The sequence below is a fragment of the Vombatus ursinus genome, unplaced genomic scaffold, assembly GCF_900497805.2.
Source record: "Vombatus ursinus unplaced genomic scaffold, bare-nosed wombat genome assembly UNPS02014779.1, whole genome shotgun sequence".
NCBI lineage: Eukaryota > Metazoa > Chordata > Mammalia > Diprotodontia > Vombatidae > Vombatus > Vombatus ursinus.
The window spans coordinates 55458622-55482221 of NW_020954557.1; the positions used below are offsets into that span (position 1 = coordinate 55458622).

The following is a 23600-nucleotide window of genomic DNA, read 5'->3' on the forward strand; positions in this document are numbered from 1 at the left end:
GAGATTAAGTCAACTCTAAGATCCCTCCCAGTTCTAAATCTATCATCTGTTAATGAACATGTGTATCATGCATTTTATTCATGTTAATATCTCTCTATGCATCATGTTCCTCTAACAGACTAAATTCCATGAGCACAAAGTTATGTCTTATCTAAACTTCATACCTCTGCAAGTGTTCTTCATGGTTCTCTTCACACAGCAGGAATTCAGTACTATTAAGTTTTGAATTTGCAGTTGACATTTGTCTGCCAACCTTCCAGAAACATGCCATGGAATTTTGGGCTTTTAGAATTGGAAAGGACAGGATGTACTGTCTATTCAAATGCAGAGAGATTATCAGTTTGCCCTTCTTAGCCAGAAGGCTAGAAAGTGGTTAGATTGTACCAAAATCCAGGTCTTCTGATTTCCTGTTGAGAAACTTTTGCATTACAACATACTGTGCAAATGAGCAAAACAGGCAATAAACATTATTGAAAGGGAGTGTGGGCAGAGCTCAGCAAGAACCAAAGGGATGGGTCTTGGGGTGAATCTTAAAATATAGTTAGGATTTAAATCAGTGAAGATAAGGTGAGAGAACATTCAAGGTAAGAAAAATAGCAATAGTAAAGTCTCAGAGATGAAAATGAACATGAAACATCTACACTGTAGCAAGGCTCAACTAGCTGAATTAGTGTGTTGTCTTAAAAGATTCTTTATCTGGTATTCATGAGTCTACTTAAAATATTTTGGTAACTGATTTTCAATATAATCAATATCCTTTGGAATACTATGTATTTTATTTTGTGAATTAAAAATGTTATTCTGGGGAGTCCATAGGTGTCACCAGACTGTCTGAGGGGTCTGTGACACCTAAAAATTCCAAAAAAAATCCTGTAAAACTAAATCAGTGGTCAGCAAAGTACTACAGGGGGACCAAATCTAGGACTGGCTATTTTTGTAATGCCTGTGAGCTAAGAATCATTCTTACATTTAAAAAATACACTACAATTATACTAATGACTAGGGAAATGAGGTTGAACAGATCAAGATGGCCGGATTTTAGAAAGCCTCACACACATTACTGAGGGGTTTGGACCTTATCCTATAGACAATGGAAGGTTTATAAACAAGGTGTTTTTAAAGATCAATTTGACAGTCATGTACAAAATAGAGATGAGTGGGTAGATGCTAGCAACAAGGAGAATGGCTATAAAGTTATTTTGATAATCCAAATGAGGTCCTTGAATCTTCATTTTCTCCCAAGACCTTCAATTAAGAAAACTGAACTAATTTCTGTTTCTTCGGTAATAGTACTTTCACAATTATTATACACATTAAATATATCATGATATTGAATATATCACATAATTATGTTGTGTTTTTCTCCATGAAAGAGAAGGTAATCAGAAGAATGTATCTTTATTTTTGTTGCAATATTTCTCCTTTAATAAAATTTAGGGATCATTTTCTCAGGGGATAAATTAAAACTTATTATTAGTGGCAATATTCCCCAGACACGGCAATAAAATAATTTAATATGTGTTGATAATCACATACAGTTATGTTATCCTATGATATTTAAATATATAAGCACAATCCAATTCAATGAATATTTGTTAAGTGCCTGTTATATGTAAGGTACAATGCTAGCCACTAGGGGAGACAAAGATGAACGAATCCTCATGGAGCTTACAAGATAGGGAGATGAGATATGAAATACAAAATATGATAAAGGCATAGTCTGTGGTACAAAAAATGTAATGACAAATCTAATGACAAAGACAACACTTTCATCTGTGGGATAAAGGAAAAATTTCCCAGAGGAAATGGCACTGGAACCAGACTTTAAAGAATAGGAAGGGTCATAGAGTTGGTAGGTGTTAGGAGAATGAATTCTAGATATAGGAGATGATACGATAAATTCACAAAGGCAGAATAGGGCAGGATACATTCAGAAAACATTCACTAGTAGTTCAATTTGGCAAGGTAGTAGGCCACGCTATTCATTCAACAAATATTTACTTAGCACTTCCTATGTTAAAAAAAAAAACAAAACAAAAAAAAAACACTATTTAGGTACCAATACACTCATATACGCTTTTTACTTTAATCTATAAAATGTGCTATGTTACTTAGAAAGCTTGTAAAATGGGTTTATGATTTCATCTTATTTTCCATGACTGACTTTGGTGAACCACATTTTCCCAGTGCCTAACCCACTCCATGGTGGTAAATTAGTTTTCTTTGGAAGCTATATTGAATCTGCCAGGTTACTAGGATACCACTGTATTTAATGAAGTGATAAGTCACCACTAAATTTTAAAATTACTCAGTATAGATAAAATAATAAGAATACTGGGAAGAATGTGTTGCTAAAAACATATTGCATATTTCTCCAATTAACCTTTATATCAAACTATGCCCTCTCAATTGAAGAAACTATCACATGGTGATTTATTATTTTTTGCATGTTGTTTCTATGTTTCAATGGATCCATGATATCATCAAAGTGGATATTCCTTCCAGTGATGCAGATCACAGCCAATTCATGCCCTCCCATCCCTAGAGACTCATGTCTATGTTTTTCCATAAATTTTCCATAGGGAGTCCATCCAATATGCCATAGGCATTCCTTTTGACATTGTATCGATGGAGCTCAATTATCTCTTACCCTTGCCACATGATATGTCTACCTTCTTTCCCGTACCTACACTTCTATGCTAACATCTTTTATTCTTGTTCAATTCCCTGTTAGTAATATGTTGCAGCTTTTACATTGCCCTTTGAATGACCTTCAACTTTTTTTCATCAGAGGCTTTGATATTCCATATCTAGTAGCTATACCACATCACTGGAAGAATATTTGTGTTTAAAAGATGGGCCTTGGCCTCAGAAAGATGCTTAGGGTCGTTAAAAACACTGGGCAATTTCCCAAAGGTAATTCAACCTCTTTCCCTCCTATTCAGTTCTGGCCCCAGCTCTTTGTCTTTACAGACAATAAAATATAAAAATATATTTATACCATAGGCATAAACTACAAATTATATAAATGCTACAAATAAATAATATCCTAAAGGTATGAATTAATGTAGTTACTTTTTCCCTTTTTCTTTTAAAGTATTTGTTATCAGGGGGAATATACCAGGTAGGGGAATATTTGGAAATAAAGATGACGTAAAAACAAAGGTTAAAAATTAAAACAAAGTTTTTAAAAGAATTAATGCAATTTTCAAAGGCAACTGACCTACCAATCTAAAAGTAGTTTAGATGTTGGGAAGATCTAACTATTTTAGTAAAGATTTATTTAAATGTATAAGAGCATGCATTATAGAATAAACAAAACTATGTAGACCATTTCAACTAATTTTTAAGGTAACTGAAAGATATTTATCTCTAAAAGGAATCTAGGAAACAACTTTATTTACTACTTTGTAAAGTCCCAAAATCCAAGAGTAATAAGAACATCATTAAGAAGTAGGCATTAAAAATGCCTATTGGAAGACAAGGCTACTATATATATCCAACAATCAATTGTAATTTATATTGGGCCTACTGATAAAGGATTATTTAAAAATCCAGTTGTCAACTTCAAGGACATTTATTGCATGTACTTGTGGGCTGAATTTCCCTGTTTCATCGACTTAGTATATTCAAGTTATTTGCTTTATCAAAGAGGTAAGCTTTTTAAAACAAGCTTCCCTTAGGTGTATAACATGTTAAACCTGGAAGGACCCTCTGGAAGGAGCCTCATTGATCATTAACTCCATCTCCCCTTTTTTTTTAAACAGATGAGGAAATTGAGCTCCCTAAAAGTTACATAGAATTTAATCTTTCTTGCCAAAACTTTTTTTGCTCTCTCCTAACCTATAAGAAATTATTTGTCTTTAATGTGACAATAATTGCTACACACTCCCTGGAGAGTTGGACAAACATTGATCATCTGTTGGGTAATATGTCTGGAAGGAAGCCATAAGGAAGAATTTCTTTTAAATTTAAAATCCAGAAGAAAACATATTTTAGCAAATAGCCTTACCAAGTCCATAAATTGAAATGATTAAAACTAAAGTTATTTGCATAGTTCATTTGATTTTCCACATGCTGAAGATAGGGAACTAAGGAAATCACAACATGTTTTACAGTTTAGAACTCTGCAAATGTCTCACCTTTGAGTGGGGGAGAGAATTTTCCAACAGGCAAGGCAGATATGATTACCATCCTTTGGTTTGATTCTATTATTGGCTGAATATTGATTGATGTACTTGTCTCCACTGCACCAATGTATAATGCATGAACACGATTACTAGGGTAATTTAGAAACAGGATGCCTTTAATCTTCTGTTCAGATCAATCAATTACAATACATAGGTTAGAAAGTGTCCTATGATCTTACATTGAATCCTTAATAGAACTAATCTAAGAGTTAAATGAGGTTAGGAAATGTGAAACCTACAGAACACCACCATATGGATTTTTAAGACATATGATTGAATTTAAATGTAAAGTGAGTAATTAACAACAACAACAAAAAACAATGAAGGTTAAAATGAATGACAGGGAAAGCCCTCAGGGAGTAAGGAAACACCTGATCATGTAGAGGAAGAACAGGTGGAAGGCAAAGGTTTCTAAGCTTAACAGCCTGCAAAAGTTGGTATCAAACTCATCACTACAGAAAACATTTACTATCGCTTCCTACCTATTAAGAAACCATGTCAGAAGACAGGTATAAAAAACTTACCTCAAGCTTTATTCAGAAATATCAATTTCACATAATGCAGCATATACTGGCTGAGTTTTAACTGCTTGACTTTAATCGCTCAGAGCAGTATTATCAGGCTAACCTCGACAGAACTACTGCTTTATTACTCTGCCTTCCTGTTGTCCGTGGTGCTTTAATTACAATCTACGCATAATAGTTGGTTTGCCAGTATTCCTCCCAAGTTGTTAATGTCCTTCAGGATAGAGGCTGGGGAGTAGTGGTGGGGTTGATTGGGTGGGGTGAAAATGTAAAGTGTTTCAGGAATTGTAAGCGTATGGGGCGGCTGATGTGTGAAGATCTCAATTCGGCTTGCCTGAGTTTGCAGTTCTATTGTCTATTGCTGGATTGAGGCAGCAATTACTAATAGCGGAGTCAGCACCAGCGTCACGGATAGCTCCACGGGTCCAGCACCTGGGGAAAGAACGCCGCTTCTCTCCTAACCAAGCTGCGGCTTAGCCCTCAAAACACTAACAGACAGATGGGGGCTGGAGGGTGGGGAGTGGTAGGAAAGGAGGAGTAGAGACAAGGGAAAATAAGCTGCGAGTTGGGAGTATGGCAAGATTTTTATTTCAAGAGGGAGAGAACTGTATAGATTCAGGAAAGCTTAAGCCATCAAAGGACAACCTCTCTCCCCCTTCCAAAGTGTGTCTGTCATGGATTGCCTCAGTGTAAATTAAGTATAAAGAAGCAAAAATCCGAACAAAACATCTCTAAGAAGTTGAATAATTGCTTCTGTATTTCTGACCACTTAAAATTAGATAGGAGACCAACAAAAAATTCTTAGGATTTTTGTGTTTGACTTGACTTACTTGGCTTGGTTCTCTGAAAGGTAAAAATAAAAGAGACTTCCACGGGCCTATTTTCCAAACATCCTTTCATCTTTATTGATTGTCATACACACAATTCCCCTTCACTTTCTAACTTTTCATTTCCTTCCCCACCTTACACCTCCTTCTCCCTTTTTCACTTCAGAGCTGAGTGTGTGACTGTGCAAAACTGGGACTGACACAAGAGACAGACAAAACGGGAAAAGGGCCATGCTGGGCCCCCAAAACTGTAACATACAAATATCTGTTTCTGCTGGTGACTGCTGAACAGGCTTCTCTCCTTGCTAGAGGCAAGAGTTTATGTTGTTTGTTTTGATTTTGTGCTCCACTTCTCCAGGTTTTAGTGGTGGTAGATTCCATTAAGAGAAAAGTAGCAGGGATAGAGAGGAAGACATAAGTTTCCATCAAAATTGAATCTGAGTATACTAAAGAGAGAAGAAGGGTACAAGAGAAAAATGGAAGTGGCTATGACCTGGTATCCTCAAAAGACTAAATCCTCTGGTGAGAGATGTGGGAAGATCTGATTTGCTAAGTGATAGGTATAGCATGTCTCTTCATCAATAAATCACATCAGCACTACCAAGTTCCTTCTGGAGTGGAAAAAAAAAAAGTTTAGTCCAGAAGATCAAAGACGTTGGTGTACCTGTGGGCTTAAGGGGAAGAGAACGTAAAGGAAGAAATCCAGGAAGAGGGGAATGAATCTGCCCCATAGATGTCAATGAGTGGAGAAAAGACTCGAAGTGGTCAAAGTGGTTGTGTCTCTGTTCTGTCTCTTCCTCCAGGCTAAGTCAGGGCTTAGAGTAGGTGAAGGAAAAGAGAGGGCGCAAGCATTACGTGCTGCAGACTAGGAATGGCCCTGAAAAAGCCACACCAACGTGGATAATTCTGTGCTCCACCCACCTTTTGTTCCTTCCCTCCTTCGTCCTGCCTCACCCTTCCCAGGCTCCATCTCTGTTTTGGACCACAAGCTCTGGTAGAGCTTGCCTTTCGTTGTCTTTCCTTGGTGCCCCACAGAGATCAACACCTGAAGAAGCGCAACAACCCGCGCATTTCAACTCCTCGGAGGCTCGAGCAGTGAAGCTGGGCATGCTCTGTAGCGGGGGCAGTCTTTGCAAAGAGGAAGCCCTTGCAAGATACTGTGGCGCCGCGCCTGGAGCCAGAGCAGGGACAGGCAGTGGTGACAATACATACGCCAGAGAGCTTTACCACCCCACCCCCAACAACGCCAGTTTCTGCTCCCCAGGAATCCCTGTCATTCTTCGAGGTTAAGCATTCCTTGCTAAAGGCTTAATCCTGAAACCCATCCCTTAAGTACCACCAGAGGCAAGGGATGTTCCTCCGTGGTTACTTTCCCATCTCTTTATCTCTTCTTTGAAGCTATGAGTGCTTTCAGCAGCCACTGCGTGAGGAGATAGGAGATGGGGCATCTAGCAAGTGACTGGGGGACCAGGGGATCACCTTCCTAATGTAGGTGTTTGTCACTGAGTTTGGGAGGTGTCTTGGCACGCTTCCCCTAAACCACGCTTGAGTAATCGGAGCTGCATGGTGGTGAAGCCCAGGATAAAGGGAGTATGTCTGCACAAGTGTGAACGTGTGTGTGTGTGTGTGTGTGTGTGTGTGTGTGTGTGTGTATGGGGGTGGGACGTCAACCTCGCTGACTCCTCTCCGTTTTGCTCTTCCCTTCATCAAAAATAGGCTGAACTCGCCTGTCTCCGTAAACATCGCCAGGGATCGGGGGAAACCGCCAGGTTAAGTCCATTTGCTCTGGGAAATTGGCGGTGTTTGGTAGTAAAGAAACAGATCGATTGCACTTGTGACTCCCTCCCTCCCCCAGCCACCCCGTCGCTTCCCCACTCCCCCGCCTCCTGTCCTCCTTCCTTCTCCCCCACCCCCTCCCCCCAACCATCTCACCAAACGACAGTCCGGTGCGAGGTCCCCCTCAGGAAGGTGTGGGGAATGGATTTTGCTCCAGTGGGAAAAGCGTGTGTCTAGAAGTGGTGCTAATGGGAAGAGATTTCTGTGTTTCAAAAGAGGATGATTTGTCACAAAGAGAAGCTCGCTCAGTGGTCTGGGCTGTAGCCGTGTAGATCACTGGAGAACTCTTGTGTTCAGGGAGAGAACTGATCCGAAGATCGGTGTAAACATGCCTGTTCGCAGAGGTCATGTGGCACCACAAAATACATTTTTGGGGACCATCATTCGGAAATTTGAAGGGCAAAGTAAGTTCATTTGTTCTCTCTTCTCTCTCCCTGTCTTTCTGTTTTGATAGAAGTACTTTGTTTTAGCTGCCTTGTAAGATCTGTAAAGAGCAACTCCGGGCTGTTTCAAGTTAGATTGTGAAATCAAACCGAAACCTTTGGGTCACGGAGAGGATACCCTTTCTGAAATTAATTTTGATTTACATGTTAGATTATTGTCTCCATTATAAGAGGCAATTTGATCCCTCCTCTCCCACTGCCCCATTCTCTGCCTGCTACTTCATGTCCTACTATTTCACTATCTTAAAGGGAACGTGTCTATATAATACGGCTTTATTATTTTTTGAGATTTTTTTTATTTTAGAGACTTGTAAAAATCAAGAATGGAACAATATGTTGTGATTAAGTGAAATAATCTGAACGTGAATAACTAGAAAAAGTATTTAAACTTGAATCCGTTTCAAGGCTGGAATGTGACAGTGATCTTTGCTTCTTAGTTTTCATATGGCTAAACTTTGCATTAAATCAATGCAAATATAGTCCTAGCAGGATATTCTGCATGGGCAGGTTTCTGATCTATGATGCATTCTAATGCAGGCTATTAATTACCTGAAAGATTTCAACTTAATATCTAAATTTGTCCTTGCATTTCTCTTTTTACTAGAAAATAAAATGAATTAGGTAAAACCCACAACCACAGGAAATATAATGGTCTCCTATGGGATTACTATTGTGGGCGGTATTCTCATTGTTACACAGTTGCATTAATTTTAAAGCCTACACTTGCTAACTTATATTTGATTCTTTTTAAAAATCACCGTCTTAAGCATCCATTTAAGGTCATACATTTTAGAGTTATTTTCATAACTGCATCTAATAACTTGATGTTCTGTAAAGTTATGTAAGGAAGAAACTTGCACACTGTGTGAGATTGCTGCTGTGCATTTTGCCCAGGGATAAGGAATCTGGTTCTGTGATTTTTAAAAAATGAAATGTGTGCATTATCATCCATAACTTTATATGAAGATCCAACATGAAGCAAAAGAAAAGAAAAAAAGTAACATGTGAAGTTGTGATGTTTCTAGTCCATGTGTTTTTAAAGGGTGAAGATTTGTATTACTAAATGCTAGAAAAGTGATGATTGTATCATTGATGCACGTTTTTTAAATTATTATTACTTAAAAAGAGATTAATGTGGTATGTGATAAGTCCAGGCAGAAAACTAAAGAAAAGTAGATACTATATGAAACTTGAGCAGCTTACCTAGGCATCAAGGTTTAAAAGAGAGCTACAAGATGTTTCACTGTTTGGGTTTTGAAAATATTTAACTTGAAATTAAATAGTACCCTCAAAATATCATAGAGCCAGCTGCTCCTTTCATGTGAGACTTTGGGCTCCTGAGAGTTACAGGGGGTGAGAAGTAGCCACAAGATTAAATTGTTCTCATACAATTTAATTGAATGATTTTTCATTACTTTCTTTAAGTGACCCAACAATATTGCTTACAAGTTTAAAGCTTTTTTTGTAAAAAGTCTAGATTAGTTTCACTACAGAATATTATATGCATTTCTGCAGTCATATTATGCAACAAATTGTTCCTGTGTTTATGGGAGTTTTATGGAAGCTTTTAAAAATGTGCATCACTGTTTTTCTATTACAGATAAAAAATTCATCATTGCAAATGCCAGAGTGCAGAACTGTGCTATCATTTACTGCAATGATGGGTTCTGTGAAATGACTGGGTTCTCCAGGCCAGATGTCATGCAGAAACCATGCACCTGTGATTTCCTTCATGGGCCAGAGACCAAGAGGCATGATATTGCCCAAATTGCCCAGGCATTGCTTGGGTCAGAGGAAAGGAAAGTGGAGGTCACCTACTATCATAAAAATGGTAAAGTTTCTTTCTTGAGGATCCCTTAAATTTGATTGTTTGTGTCCATTGAAATGGTTTCTTATGAGCATATGTGAAAAAAAAAAAAACACCCAGTATTCAAATTCCGACTGGATAAGTATAGGCAGACACTTTGACTGCAGCAAGATTACTCCATCTTGTGTGTAGTATTTAGACTTTGAGCTCTACCTTACTGAATTAAAATCATATAAGCTACTTCATCTCATGGGGCAATCTACTGCATCTAAACCTTTTAGTAAGTAAAGTAATCTAATGGTCCAGTGAGGAATTGTTTTTTTTTTTTCCTCTGCTTACTTTATTTTTTTTTCTTTTAGTAGTCAAGCACTATCTACCATTTTATAAGTACCATAGTACTTACCCAGCAAGAAAACAATTCAAAACTAAATCTTCCCTGGAAACTATGTTTCTGAACATAAACTATTTATAGCCAGCTATAGGAGTTTCTTAGATTACTCAGCTGTATTTATTAGTAGGTACTTCTTGTTATCTTTGTTTCTTGATATCCAAGGTTGAGTAGTATATAAATAGGGTGTGCTGAAACTTCCCCAATCAGTCTATGTTCAGTCAAAGAGCACAGGCTGTTCATTTATTAAGGTTTTGTATGTAAATTAGAATTAGAAATATGGCACCATGAAAGTTATTTTCTACCTCACAACTACTGAAAATTTAAGGGACTTTCAAAATGTAAGGTCATAAGTTAAATTCAAGGGTATATATTTTTCAGTCCTTGCTATTGAGAGTCAACTGATATGAAGTATATACGTATGCATATATATTTCCTTGATGAGTAGATATTTAATGGAATATATGTGGCTCTACAAATATGAGTATGTGTATATACACATGTATATGTAGGTATTCAGATATAGTCAGGTCAAATGATATATTTTCAAACCATATACATTTAATGAAATTGATAGCACAACTTGACAGTAATGGTGTTAAAATTAAGAAAGTTGTACATATTATAGAAGCTATTAATGACTTGAATTGTTAACTGATGTATATTCACATGACTTTATGATGACTCCATTGGTAGAAGTCATTGGGAGAGTGCTGTCTATTAAGATTATTAATAAATTGCTAAACAAAAAGTTTTAAAGATTTTTGATGTGCTAAATTAACCTTCTATCATGCTATGTGACTCATTGTATATAGGATAAAATCAAATAAGAAAAAGTTTTAACTCTTTTCTCTAACTTCTTGTAATGTGAAAATTGAATGGTATAAAACTGTCATCAGATCTTCACTGATTTATGCTTTGACAACATGTCAATCCATATCCAGCATTTACATGGTATCCTTAGAAATAACCAGTGAAGTAAAACGGTTTTGGCCAACAGTTGGTCCGTTTGTTGTATGATAGTATCATTTTGGTGGTTATTTGAGGTCATAAAGACAAAAGAAGTCATTGTTTAAAAAAATTATAATTTTTTTTACTTTTTAATCAGTTTTAATTAGTTTAATCATGACAATATGAGCTTTCTTGCAAATATTACTTGGAAGACTATTGTTCCAGCTACACAGGACCAAAACACCTGGGGTAAAAATTACAAATTCAGCCAATCACCCAAATGGTCTGTCTACACATCATTTGAATATTTTAAAACATCTGGATTCTTGGCTGAGGGCTTTTTTCCCCCACCCCCTTCCCACTGCTTTCTTCCTTAATGTTTGGTGTCATATAGACACAGGCTCTGATTCAATTATTGCTGTGAAAGTTGATGTTAGTTTAGTCATATACTCGTTATTCTCATTTAATTGTTGGGTTTTTTTTCTTTCACCTAATGAAATCGAGTAGGAAATTTATCTGGGAATTCAGATCCCCCTAGTTAGTGTCTATCTTTTAATAGCGTGCATTTCCCCATTTTAGTTGTAATACACTTCAGGCAGGAATACACGTATTATAGATGGGGAAAGGGGTGTAGCTGCATTCTGCAATATAGAATTGTTCCTTCAGTAAAAAAGCACCCAAATAAGATACTTTAAATGTAGCCACAAAGGTGGTTATTAAAATGCCTGCAGTGGGAATGTGGCTAATGTGGATACATCCATGTGGGTGCTTTGTTTAACTATGTGAATTTAGCATAGTGCATGTATGAGTGTGTGTGTGTGTGTGTGTGTGTTTAAAGATTTGGAGTTCTTAGAGTCCTTATTTCAGAATATGTGCACACACATAACTGTATAGAATGACAATCCCACTTCTGATAGTTTCCTTTTCTGTTTTAACTCAGTTGTCAGTACTTAAAGAGCTTTATGTTTAAGGACAGACTCTTGTTATTTTGTCTTTGTTGACAAGTAAGGGGGAGAAGAAAACAAATCTTTTAAATTTTTCCTGAGGAATATAAGTCTTTTCAATTACATAGCATGAATGCACAAAGATAGCCACTTTACTCCATGCTGAACTGTGATGGTGAAGACATCAATAGAGTGAAATGATGTTCACACGGCTTGATGCCTATGCCTTGAATGCAATAAGCTCATGTTTTGGCTACTCATTAAGAAACTTTGGTAGGTTCTTCAAAGTATATAGGTTTTATTCCCATGATTCCCACAAAAATCAATGAGTGCTCAGAAGCTCAATGCTTTTGAAAATGCTTTGAAACTCTTTTCCCTTGTAGATCTGCTAGTACATCATGGTTAATTCCTGACATTTTAACATTTGACAGTAGGATAGAAAGAACACAGTTTTGCTTTCCTAATGATTCCTTAATTCTTTATTACTGAGGCTATTTCCTTTAGCATATTCAATCTATGTTTCCTTAATTTATTCACCATTTGTTACTTCCCCGTCATTTTTAGCTAAAAGCTAGCAACATCTTAAGAATAGGAATAGTGAGGCTAAGAAACCAGATGAACAAATCACGCAAAAAAAAGGCATTATTATTATGTTCAGTCAGAATAGGTGTGCAAAAATTGTGGCAAAGATTGTGTATGTGAGCCATTATTTCTCAGAATTTGTTTCCAAAGTTGCCTAGAGTCGCCAAAAGTTGTGTAAACTCAAAATGTATGTGTAAGAAGTTCATATTTATTCCCCAAACTACATACTTCTCTATTAACATTAACCAAGAAAAAAACAAACTCAAACCAAATCTTAATGTGAATTTACTACCTACAACTGGAGGTGTTATCAGGGTATCAATTTGTTTTTTTTTTAAATCAAGTTATTTTCTGTAGTAATATATGACAGCCCTTCCTTTGAGGATTTCATTTCACAGTTTAAGTCATTATTGCATAAATCATTCTCGACAGCTGTGAAATATTGCTAGGCGTGATGAAGCTGTAAATCTTTTGACATAAAAATTATAATTATACTGGAAATCAGGGTGAATTTATATATTAATAGTATAATGCTGTGTGGTCAGTAGGAAAAGATCCCAAACTCTATGCCATTTGGAGAACAGCAAATAGTTCCACTACAGACTGCCTAGTGGAGATTATGATACAAATGTTGGTGGTTATAGTGATAATAAGCCAATTGAAAGGAGTTGTTTATGGTGATTATTTTTTATAGTAGTAAGAACCTCCAAATCTGGCACTTAGCTGATATGAATTTTGTCATGTGGTCAAGTTATCTGTAAAGTAAATTTGGATTTTCAGATGTCACAGAGTCCAATGCAGCAAATGCAGCTTAGGCCTCTTATAATTTCAATGTACATATTTTTTCCACTCAGTGATGGATATGGAAAAAGAAGGAAATGTCTATTAAATCATTTCTAATGTGAATAGGAACAAAAAAGTGCTGAATTCTTTCAGATATATTCAGATGTACAAATTTGAATGCACTTAAAATTCATAACCAATAGTAAATCCTTGGATGTTCAAAGTAAATTTTCTCTTAAAAAATAAAAAAAACAACCTGCCACTTGGAAAGCAGGCTTTGGTAAAGGAATTATTTTAAAAAGTCAGGGACATAGTGCTTTCAATGATAGTGCAATGGGGAACTTGCTAACAAGCCAGAACTAGATGAATCTGATTTCCCTTTATTAAACTAGAGTTGAAACACATAAGAGGATAAAAGGCTTGGAGTGCAAGGGCTCTTTCCCATTGTAGTGAGTATACTAGTGAACTCAGAAGAGATAGTTAATTCCTAAAGATGACTTTTTGATGAGCTTTGCACATTTTGACAGTACTTGAAGGGTGAAAGGGAAGAGGAAGGAGAACACACAATTATTAAGAATCGACTTTACGGCAGGCACTATACTAAGTGCTTTACAAATATTATTTCATTTGATTGAAAATAACATGTAAAGTTATCCCAACCCACTGAAGTTTTTCTTTCAAAGTATTAAATCTACTACTTGAAGTGCTATCTAAATACCAAATGGCTATGACCTAGGCTATGAGGGTTTAGTTTAAAACGCCATGTATTTTTTTTTTCTGAATAGAGACCAAAATAAACTAACAAATATTTACCAAGTCCCTATTGGTGCAAATAAGTAAGCTTGGGCATATAGGAGAGGGGAATCCACAAACCACAAGATGTAGCTCCCATCTTGAAGGAACTTAAAGCCTACGTAGTTGGTAGGCATCTACTGCAGATGGCAAATATTCCTCTATATTCAAAATTTGGATATCCTTAAAATATTGGCAAAAAAGAATTGTTGTCTTTTAGTTGAGAAACAATTAAGATAAATTTGGGGTCTTAATTCTGCCTAAAAAGATATAGATTTCCTTCATTATATAGGATGTCTCACTCTGCTTAAATCGTCTCCTCTTTGAAAAGTATTTGGTCATTAACTTTGTTTTCTCTTTTATTAAAAAAAAAGTCCATCAAGCAATAAATGTTTTTGGTCATAAAAACTTGTGAAGACATCTACTCAATCAACTGAGAAGTTGCAAAATGTGTTGATAAAATAAGTGTCCATACTAATAAAGGAGTGTGTGTGTATATCTATATATGCACACTTATAAATACACACACACACACACACGCACACATATAAAACTTGTCCCCAGAAGTTTTAACATTTTATTTATATAGTAATTATCATTAATATTTTATCATAAAACTATTAAAAGTTTAATATTAAACTATTGAAGCTTAAAACTACACTAAGACTTTTGGAACACCCTGAATTTAAATGCATGCATATTTGTATCAATAAGTATATTGATTATATTATAATATATATGCATTATAATTTTATAATATGTATATGTCGGTGTATACAGATTGTGTATTTTTGATGGTTTTATAAAAACATGCCATGGAAACTTTATAAAAAGTTGTTTTATAAAATGTTTAGTTCTCCATATTCCTGCATGTTAAATAGAGTAGAAAAGGTACAAGTAACAGTATTTAAATACAAATAATAGTATTTAGACTTCAGAATAAAAATGCCACAGAATAGAACCATTCCAACTAATTACTGTTTTTAACATGTATGTTCAGATTATTCATATTATAGCCATTTCATAGTCAATCCCTGCCATTTATGTTATGGACCACAGAGCAAGATTTAGGGATTCTATTATATTGAATATGCTTCAGAAATATACTTCATTAAACAAAATTCTTCCAGATTCTCTTGTTATAATTCAGTGTTCATTTTAGCACTGGGCCAAGTGAAGCCCAAAGAAAGTTTCTTGGATGTAAATGAGCTCTTTTCACCATTCCTGCTCTACACCTGGAGTGGCCCCACTTCTTCTCTCCCCTGGTACTGCTCAAAAATATTGAACTTGACTATTATTTTATGAGCTATTTTCTTATCCAACGGGTATGAAAATAGGGTCAATTCAGGCCTACAGGTAGGCTGAAGTGAGTGGGACCCATTTCTATTTGACCTCTCAGATCTTCTGATCTATAAATAGCACTGCATTAATAGCTGGCAGACAGCCAGTGAAGAGATTCCCAATGGAATTGACGCAAAGGGAATAAGTGACTGGAGGTGAGGCATAAGGAATGAAGAATAAGAAGTGATGATAAAGTAGAGGACAATGAATAAGCAGAAAAGCACAAGGGAAAAGAGGAAATGGGGAAACTATGAGGTGAAATCTCCATGGAATTGATAGTTTTACATAGTTTAACAACACATTTATATCTTTCTGTAATTTAACTCAGCAAACGTTTATTAAAGTTCTTAATGTGTACAAAACATTGTGCTAGATTTTGGTGGTGCAAACACAAAGAGGAAACAGTACCTGTCCTCAAGGTGCTTACATTCTGTATAATTATCAAAATAATTTCACCCATATTATCCCATTTTTCTTTGCAAAAGCCTTTGCTATATTCTGAGTGAATTAGAGAGTAAGATCCTTAAGGATAGGGAACTGTTATTGTTTTATATCCCCGCCCCTTATCTTTAATCAGTTTGTTAAGTTGACCTGAATCTTCATTTTCAAAGTGACATCCTCCCACAGGTGAAAAGACTAGAGACCCTTTAAGTAGATTGAGTAAGAATCAGGACAAGAATTTCAGTCTTCTGGAATTACAATCCAAAGCTCTTCCCACAAAATCACGATGCCATTCTTCTTAAAAACAACTTCTCCCTCAATTTCCAATGGTAATATCTCTTTTTAAAAATATAATAAAAGCATTAACCCTTTGTTCCAATATATAATGTAAAGATTCTATTTAATTATAAGGTAAATTTTCATGAAGATCATATCTTGCTACAGCAATATCTCATGAAGAGTTAGCAGTAGGTAATCCATTGATTACCTTAGCATTTGCATTAAGTTCAATAAACCATATTGCTGTACTACTTATATCATACATTGTTCACCCTTTTTTTAGTTCTCTGAAGTGAAGCATTATCTCTCTGGCAGCTTCTGTGGATAGTCTCTATACAGGGATTGTCAAACTATGGCCAATAAGCCCAATCCAGACCCACATCCAGCTGCCCCCACAGTTGTTGGACAGTGGGCTAAGAATGATTTTTATACTTTTAGATAAATTGCATTCAAATAATTTGTATTTAAAATGGAAGAAATTATAGTTTAAAATGCAAAAACCATTGCTAGCTCATGAGACCACAGAAAAACAGGCAGTGAGCCCTTGTTTGCCAATCTAGCTATAACTCAGTGTGGTCTCAAAATGCCTTTATGATGGAATAGTAGCAAAGAGGATAGCATTAGTAGTTTCTCTTAAAGCAACTTTGATTTTACCATCCCCATTTGTCAATTGAACTGAATTGAACTGTGCTACCCAGTAGCACATCCAACAGATGTTAGTCATTGAAGTAAGACAATCGGTCATGTTAATTAAATTGAAAAATTCTGATCATCCTACCTGAATTAGCTTATTTAATAAAACTTAAATTGGCAGCCTATTACTATTTGATAACAAGATGGAGACATGAAAATGTAATGTTTATACTGATAACTTTTACATATAAAGTCTACATGAAATAAAATGTAAATTCCAGGAGGACAGAAAGTGTTTTGGTTTTTTAATTCTAGTAAGTGCTTATTAAATGTTTGTTGAATTTGATTGTCATGAGGCTTAGAGTCATATAAATGTGGTATTGTTTTGCCCATGTTGCCTAAAAGTTATCAGTAAAGACTTCATATTAAAAAATTTAAAAACCAAGATGAATCGCTTCAACTGGCTACAACAATACTAATATGTAATGTCACGGAACAAAGTTGTCAAATTTTGTGTATTGTGCAGAATTTTTCATTATGTTCTGCTCTGATGTTCCTCAGTCAATTTCACTGTGATTTCTATTTATTTTTCTTTTAAAACTACTCTAATTTTTATTTAAAAATGGAATTTTAAATGGTAACTACACCTCAATCATTTTATTTGATCATATTAATCAATTAGTCCTTACAAGTTTATTTGCTTGTTTTTTGTGATGGGTAACTAAGATTTACTTTTTCATTGTTGACCTTGACAATGTCACAGAAAATTAATAATAGCCTCTACAAAACAAATTTCTTCTTAATAAATTTTAAAACATTTGCAAACTTGCCCTCAAATAGCTTTCCAGGACCATTAAATAACACATTTCCTCCCAAACTCTGTGATCAGGCCAAACTGACTTTCTGTTTGGTCTTCACTTATAATTAAACATCTCCTGTCCCTTATGCTTTTGTATTTGTCAGCCCCATGACTATTATGCATTCCCTCCTCACTTACACCTCATAAAATCTCTCTCTTCCTTCAAGATGCAGCTCAAGCACTGCTTTCCAATTGAAGCCCTTCTTAATCCTTCCCCCATCCCTTTAGTAGCCATCATCTTCCCTTCTAAAATAATTTGTATTTAACTACTTAGTATTTATTCCCTTTTTGTTCATCATTTATAGATTAAGAATTGTTTCCTTCTTTGTATTCATATCACTATTGTCTAGCATGGTGTCTGGGACGTAGTATGTACATTTCATAAATGTTTATTGATCATTAGCTCCATTTTACTGATGAAAACCAAAGGCTCAGAGAGGTTATGAGTTGTCCACTTATCACAAAACAAGCAAAGATGAAAGCAGAGACTTAAACTCAGATCATTTCATTCCAAGTGCATTGCTCCTTTAACTACACTATGTATGTCAACTAGACTCAACCACAATGTTTTTTAAACAATACAAATCAATGCAATTGCATTACTCTGCACTTATTTTCAAGTGGCCAGATATAGTAGATTATAAGTAATGTTAATTCATAAAAGAGTGAGAAAAGGTATCAGGAAAAATGAATTTTCAGAATTTTTGGTGTGACTCAATTAATTAAGATTATCCCATGACCACTAAATAAATACATTGGAAGGAGAACAATAAACAGATAAAATCTGGGAAAGATCTGTCAAGATTCCTATAACAAACACGCTCCTCCATTGATACAGTAGAACCACCATGTTTGTATGCTACATCAAAGTCCGCAAGGAAGTGGAAATATCACTAAGGAAATTAAATTCAGGAAGAACAGTTGGAAAAGAACACATGTAGAGGAAAGCAATGCTGGTGATGGCACCATTTTGAAGGCATTGAGAGATCAGTTTTTAAGATGTCTGAAAAAAGAGAAGATTCCAAATAATTGGTGAAAAATAGATGTTATAAAGATGAAAGCAATTGAGATGTTATTATAACTACTGACCCAAATGTCTGCTTTCTCATCTCTACAAAATTTTAATGAGAATAATTCATCCATATAAGGATATGAGCTTTGATAAAAAATGTGAGAAGTGAATAGACAGGCTTTCACAAACAATATTTTACAGCAGACCACATCTTTAGGTGCACAATTGACTGGACGTGTCAGGAATGCAAGATTCCACTGTTTACAATTGATTGACTATTAAACATATGTTTTATTCAGCAGAACAAAATTTACCCTTAAAGGACATCTCCAAGCATAAATCAAGATCATCCAATACTCCTAAACAGATGGAATAACAAAAATTACTTTAGTGATTCTATCAAATGAGACTTAATACAGGGAAGTAGTATGCCCACCAAACGTGTCTGCCTTGTCATAGAAGGTGTTAAGCAGACATTACAAATGAAAGAGGGATTCCCTGTATGCTCTTGTTAATGAATGACATCAGATTGATTATGTTAAGCACTGGAATACTACAAAACCCCTAAATGAGATCCACAGCTGTTCAGAAGAGGTCAACCTTAGAATCCACAAAGTAAAAAATAAGTGAAAAAATATGCCTATTGGGACAGATTCTGTTATTCAGTTGACTAGGCAGCCCACTGATTTGGTCTATCAACGCTTATGTCCTCAGATATCACAGATAATCAGTATAAACTAGACCCAAAATTGAGTAGGAACAAGATGGTGAGCTGGATTACATTTGAGAAATTGTACAGCACTTTCAATGACCTCAAGTTTCTCCCTGAAGCTAACAAAATATGTGTGTAGACACATACATGCATATACACATATATGTATATCCCAGAACTCCCCAAATGGGGTCATGAAGAGTCAGCACAACTAAAATGACTCAATAACAAATACATATGTGTATGTACTTATGGATGTCCTGTGGATACGTAGATGTGTGGTGTGTGTGTATGTGTATACATGTATACACAATATTCTTCCAGTTCTGTTCTATGTCTATGAACCATAGATTAACACACTTTATGAAAAAATCAGATTTATAGGTATCCAATGTGCACTGGATATATATATATAGTGGGCATGAATAATCTGTAGCATATTACTAGTGATGAAATTTATGAAAAAAGCAGTTTAGACTATTCTGACTTTCTTTATATCCCCTGTACTTATCACAGTGTTCAGTGCAGGTAAGCATTTGTTAAATGTTTTTGACTGACTGACTGACTGACTGACTGACTGAAAAAGGAAGTGGGTTGGTCATATGGAGGGATGTACATACAGCAGATAGTTGAAATAAGAGAGGAGAGACTCACAGCACTTCATGTTTACCCACTGGGTAGTATTTATGGGAGGACACAGACAAGCATGCACAGGAAAACCTATGGAATGCATTATGACCTGTACTATTAGAGGAAATGCCCACATTGATGAGCTCACAGATCCATTGAAGGACATCCACATTCAGAGTAAATTGGGCTAATCTTATTTTGATAAAGGAAATTCCACAGATAACCCTCAAATCAATTTTACTCCTTAGTTTCAAATTCCTGAGTCTTTCATTTTTTTACAAGTTTTCTGTAAGTAACCTACAAGATATTTTTTAATCTATTTGTTTCTTATATCTCTGTTGAAAATAAGTGTTTAAATGGTCAAAGAGCATGTGGAATAAAGGAATAACAAAGAAAATAAAGAGCTTGAAGAATCCTCTATAGTATACAATCAGTCTGAATAATCAGGAGTTGGCTATAGAGAATTCCCTTAGAATTCTCAAAAATAGAGAAATCTTCAAATACATTGCAAGGTAAAAAAAAAATAGGATAAGGAGGAAATATACATATCTCTTCACCTTCTATTTCTAATCCCCCCCAAAAAAAGACAAATTAGATGGGTTCAATTGAACTAGGTTGAAACGAGGAAGCATAATGGGGAAGACTGGACTGAAATTAGTGAGGCTGAATGTCATATTTCTTGTGCATATCTAATGTCTTACTTAAGACATTTACAATTTTCATCATGTGTGCCAGTGAGATAGCCCATTTTCAGAGGCTAATTGACTACCACCAACTATGTTCTAGATTGCTCGTTCTAGATTAGGAGCAAGAAGGAGCATTAGAGTTCATCTGATACACCCCCTCCTTCATTTTGTAGATCAGAAGCCAAAGTTCAGAAAGGGGTAGAGACTTGCCTAAGGTTGCACAAATAAAAACTGATAAAACCAAAATTTGACTCTCAGATCCTCTAACTTCAAATTCAGCAGTCTTGCCCCTCTATCAACTGCTCCCTATTTCTATCTTAGTAAGACTTGTTAAATTGTCAAATTTTGTCCTTGGTGCTGGTCCCAATTGCTTCTTCCTTTCTTCTGCCTCCAAGTGCCAGTGTCCTCCATCTATCCTTCGGGTTGTCCAAGGGTTCTTACTCTAACCTAGGCTTCAGTACCACAAGTACCTGATACCCTGAAATTACTCTCACCTCTGTTCCTTAATCAAATATCAACTGTGAGGGTTACTGATATGATTCTGAGACTAAAGAAATTTACAGTTAGATGTGAAAAAAGCTTAACCTTTGTAAAGTTTATTTAACTTTTTAAAAGTTGTTTATTAACACAAATGAATCTTTTAGTTGATAAAAAAAAAGTATCAGGTGGCAAATGTGTCTACATCTGAAATGTAACATAGTGTTGTGAAAACAAGTTTTCTGTCCTGATGCCTTTAGATTCTGTTTGTGATGCATATGTCTGTGTGACTCTGTGAAAGTCATTTAACCTCTCAGTGCCCCCAAAGACCTCTCCAAGAGGATAAATTGAAGGCTACTTGCAAATCTGCATTGGTAAAGGAAGTTTCCTCACTGGGAGTACTCTCTCTCTCTCTCTCTCTCTCTCTCTCTCTCTCTCTCTCTCTCTCTCCCTCTCTCTCTCCCTCTCTCTTTCCCCCTTTCCTTCCCCCATGTCCTTTTGGGATTCTTTACCTATACTTTAACTAGTCTTTCAGGGAACAAAATACACACCATCAGCACTGTTTAGTTACATGATCTTTGATTAGAATAAGAACTCTAGCCCAGGTACTCCAACTTCTGAGCCTCAATTTTTTCATCTGTAAAGTGGGAATTGATAATACTTATACTACCTACTTCATTATAGTTCTTGCTAGAAATACATTTTGTAAAATTATGAAATGTACTATAAATGTGAACTATTGTTCTTATTGCCAACAAAGAAAAATGTTAGCAGTACTGAGAAAAGCCTTCTAGATTTCAGACTTGCCTAACTTTTGCACTGAAAACCCTCAGTATAAAAAGAAACAGAATCAGAGACTTCTTACTAGTCTCTTGCAACTCCTAAATATCCTTGCAGTATCTGGCCACCTTATTCTTGGATGGTACTCCACTTACACTGGAATATGACCCATACAAAAGGCTGTTATACCAATCTGGATTTGATTTTTGTCTCAGAGCTATAGCTACCTCCTGCTACTGTCTAGCACCACCAGAACATCCATTTGGGCCCAAGAAAACTCTTCCAAAAATCCCAACATGTTTAGAAAACATAGAAAGCACTTTGTTTTCACATGTACAGAGCAGATTGCCTAGCTTTATTCTTTTGGAGAACTCTCACTCCAGGGAGGTTGCAGGCTTTCTGGACCTGGCCCATTTTGACCCAAGTCCAAAACTGATCTTGGATGCTCCAGAGGCACCCAATTTGGCTGACTGAATACCCCACCTCCAAGTTGCTTTTTAGGCAAGCTGTTGCTAACAGAATTTCCTGTAAAATAGTCCACACTGGAAGAAACAAGGATAATTTATTTCAACAACTATTACCCATCTTTTCATAATGAGCAGAATCGTTTAATTTTTACCCTTTTGTTCTGAGATCATTAGGATGCTCAAGTGATTTCATACTGTCTATGTAAGCTGTAATATGATTTATTATCATTAAGGAGAGCAGAAAGAAAGACTAAAGGAACATTTTTATTCAGTAACCTGTATATTATATGTTTTAATTATTGTACCTCTGCCTATATAAAAAGTGAGAGATATAAACAATAATAAAACATAATAAATAAAGCCTTTTGTTAGGACAATATATATCAGGGGTAAAATTTATTTAGACCCAGTAAAATTTAGACCCAAATCAAATGATTAGAGATATTCTATTTCAAGATTGGGAAAAGGATGTAGGCAACACAAATTCAAAGTATTATTTAGACCCAAACTTACCATAACATGATTCTATAAAATAACTGCAGGGAAAAAAATCTTCCTTTCATTATTTCCCTCACTTAAGTGGAGATGTCTGTGCCTCAGGTAATCTGATCTTTCTCTCTGTGACTCAATTTTCAAGTTTTTCCTGTAGGTGTTCTTGGTAATGAATGTCACTTAACCAAAGTTCCACAGGATTTATGGATTCCTAGGATTAGCTTCCAGACTTGAAGATCTAAACAAAGCTATGTCTAACTATGGACCACTTCAATCATCTTGCTAGATTGTTGCATCCCAGACTAGAAGGGCTTATTTCTTCATGGTTCATATTTCTATTGTGAGTGGATGCCTTCCTAAAATTTCATACCCATCAGTATTCATTGTTTTAAATATTTTCTCAACAATAGAAGTATAGCATAAATTATAGAACTTTTCATTTTATTTACTGGATAATTAGAGAATACCAAACTCTTCAATGAAGCATTCCTTGGGCTCCGATCCCCAGCTCCACCACTTTAAGGGATTTAAGGGATAAAGAGAAAGACTCTTTATTGATTAGCCCATATTCTTCATATATTTGCATTCTAAGCGTATTGTTGTATCTTTCCTGATTTCTTTCTTCAGTAATGTAAGATTGGATGTATCTCAAATGGTTTTGCTAAAACCTCAGAAATTAATCCTAAATAAAAAAAGAACATTCATTGTTCTATTTTCATGCATC

At 35.6% G+C, this 23600-nt stretch overlaps 1 protein-coding gene across 1 annotated transcript in view; it reads left to right on the top strand.

Moving 5' to 3' along the window:
* Positions 1–7705: 7705 nt before the first annotated feature.
* Positions 7706–23600, top strand: part of KCNH7 (potassium voltage-gated channel subfamily H member 7) — a 602696-nt gene continuing 586801 nt past the window's right edge. The window contains exons 1-2 of the mRNA XM_027866015.1: positions 7706–7781; positions 9421–9651. Coding sequence (XP_027721816.1) covers positions 7706–7781; positions 9421–9651 — 307 coding nt within the window. The remainder of the gene's footprint in view (positions 7782–9420; positions 9652–23600) is intronic.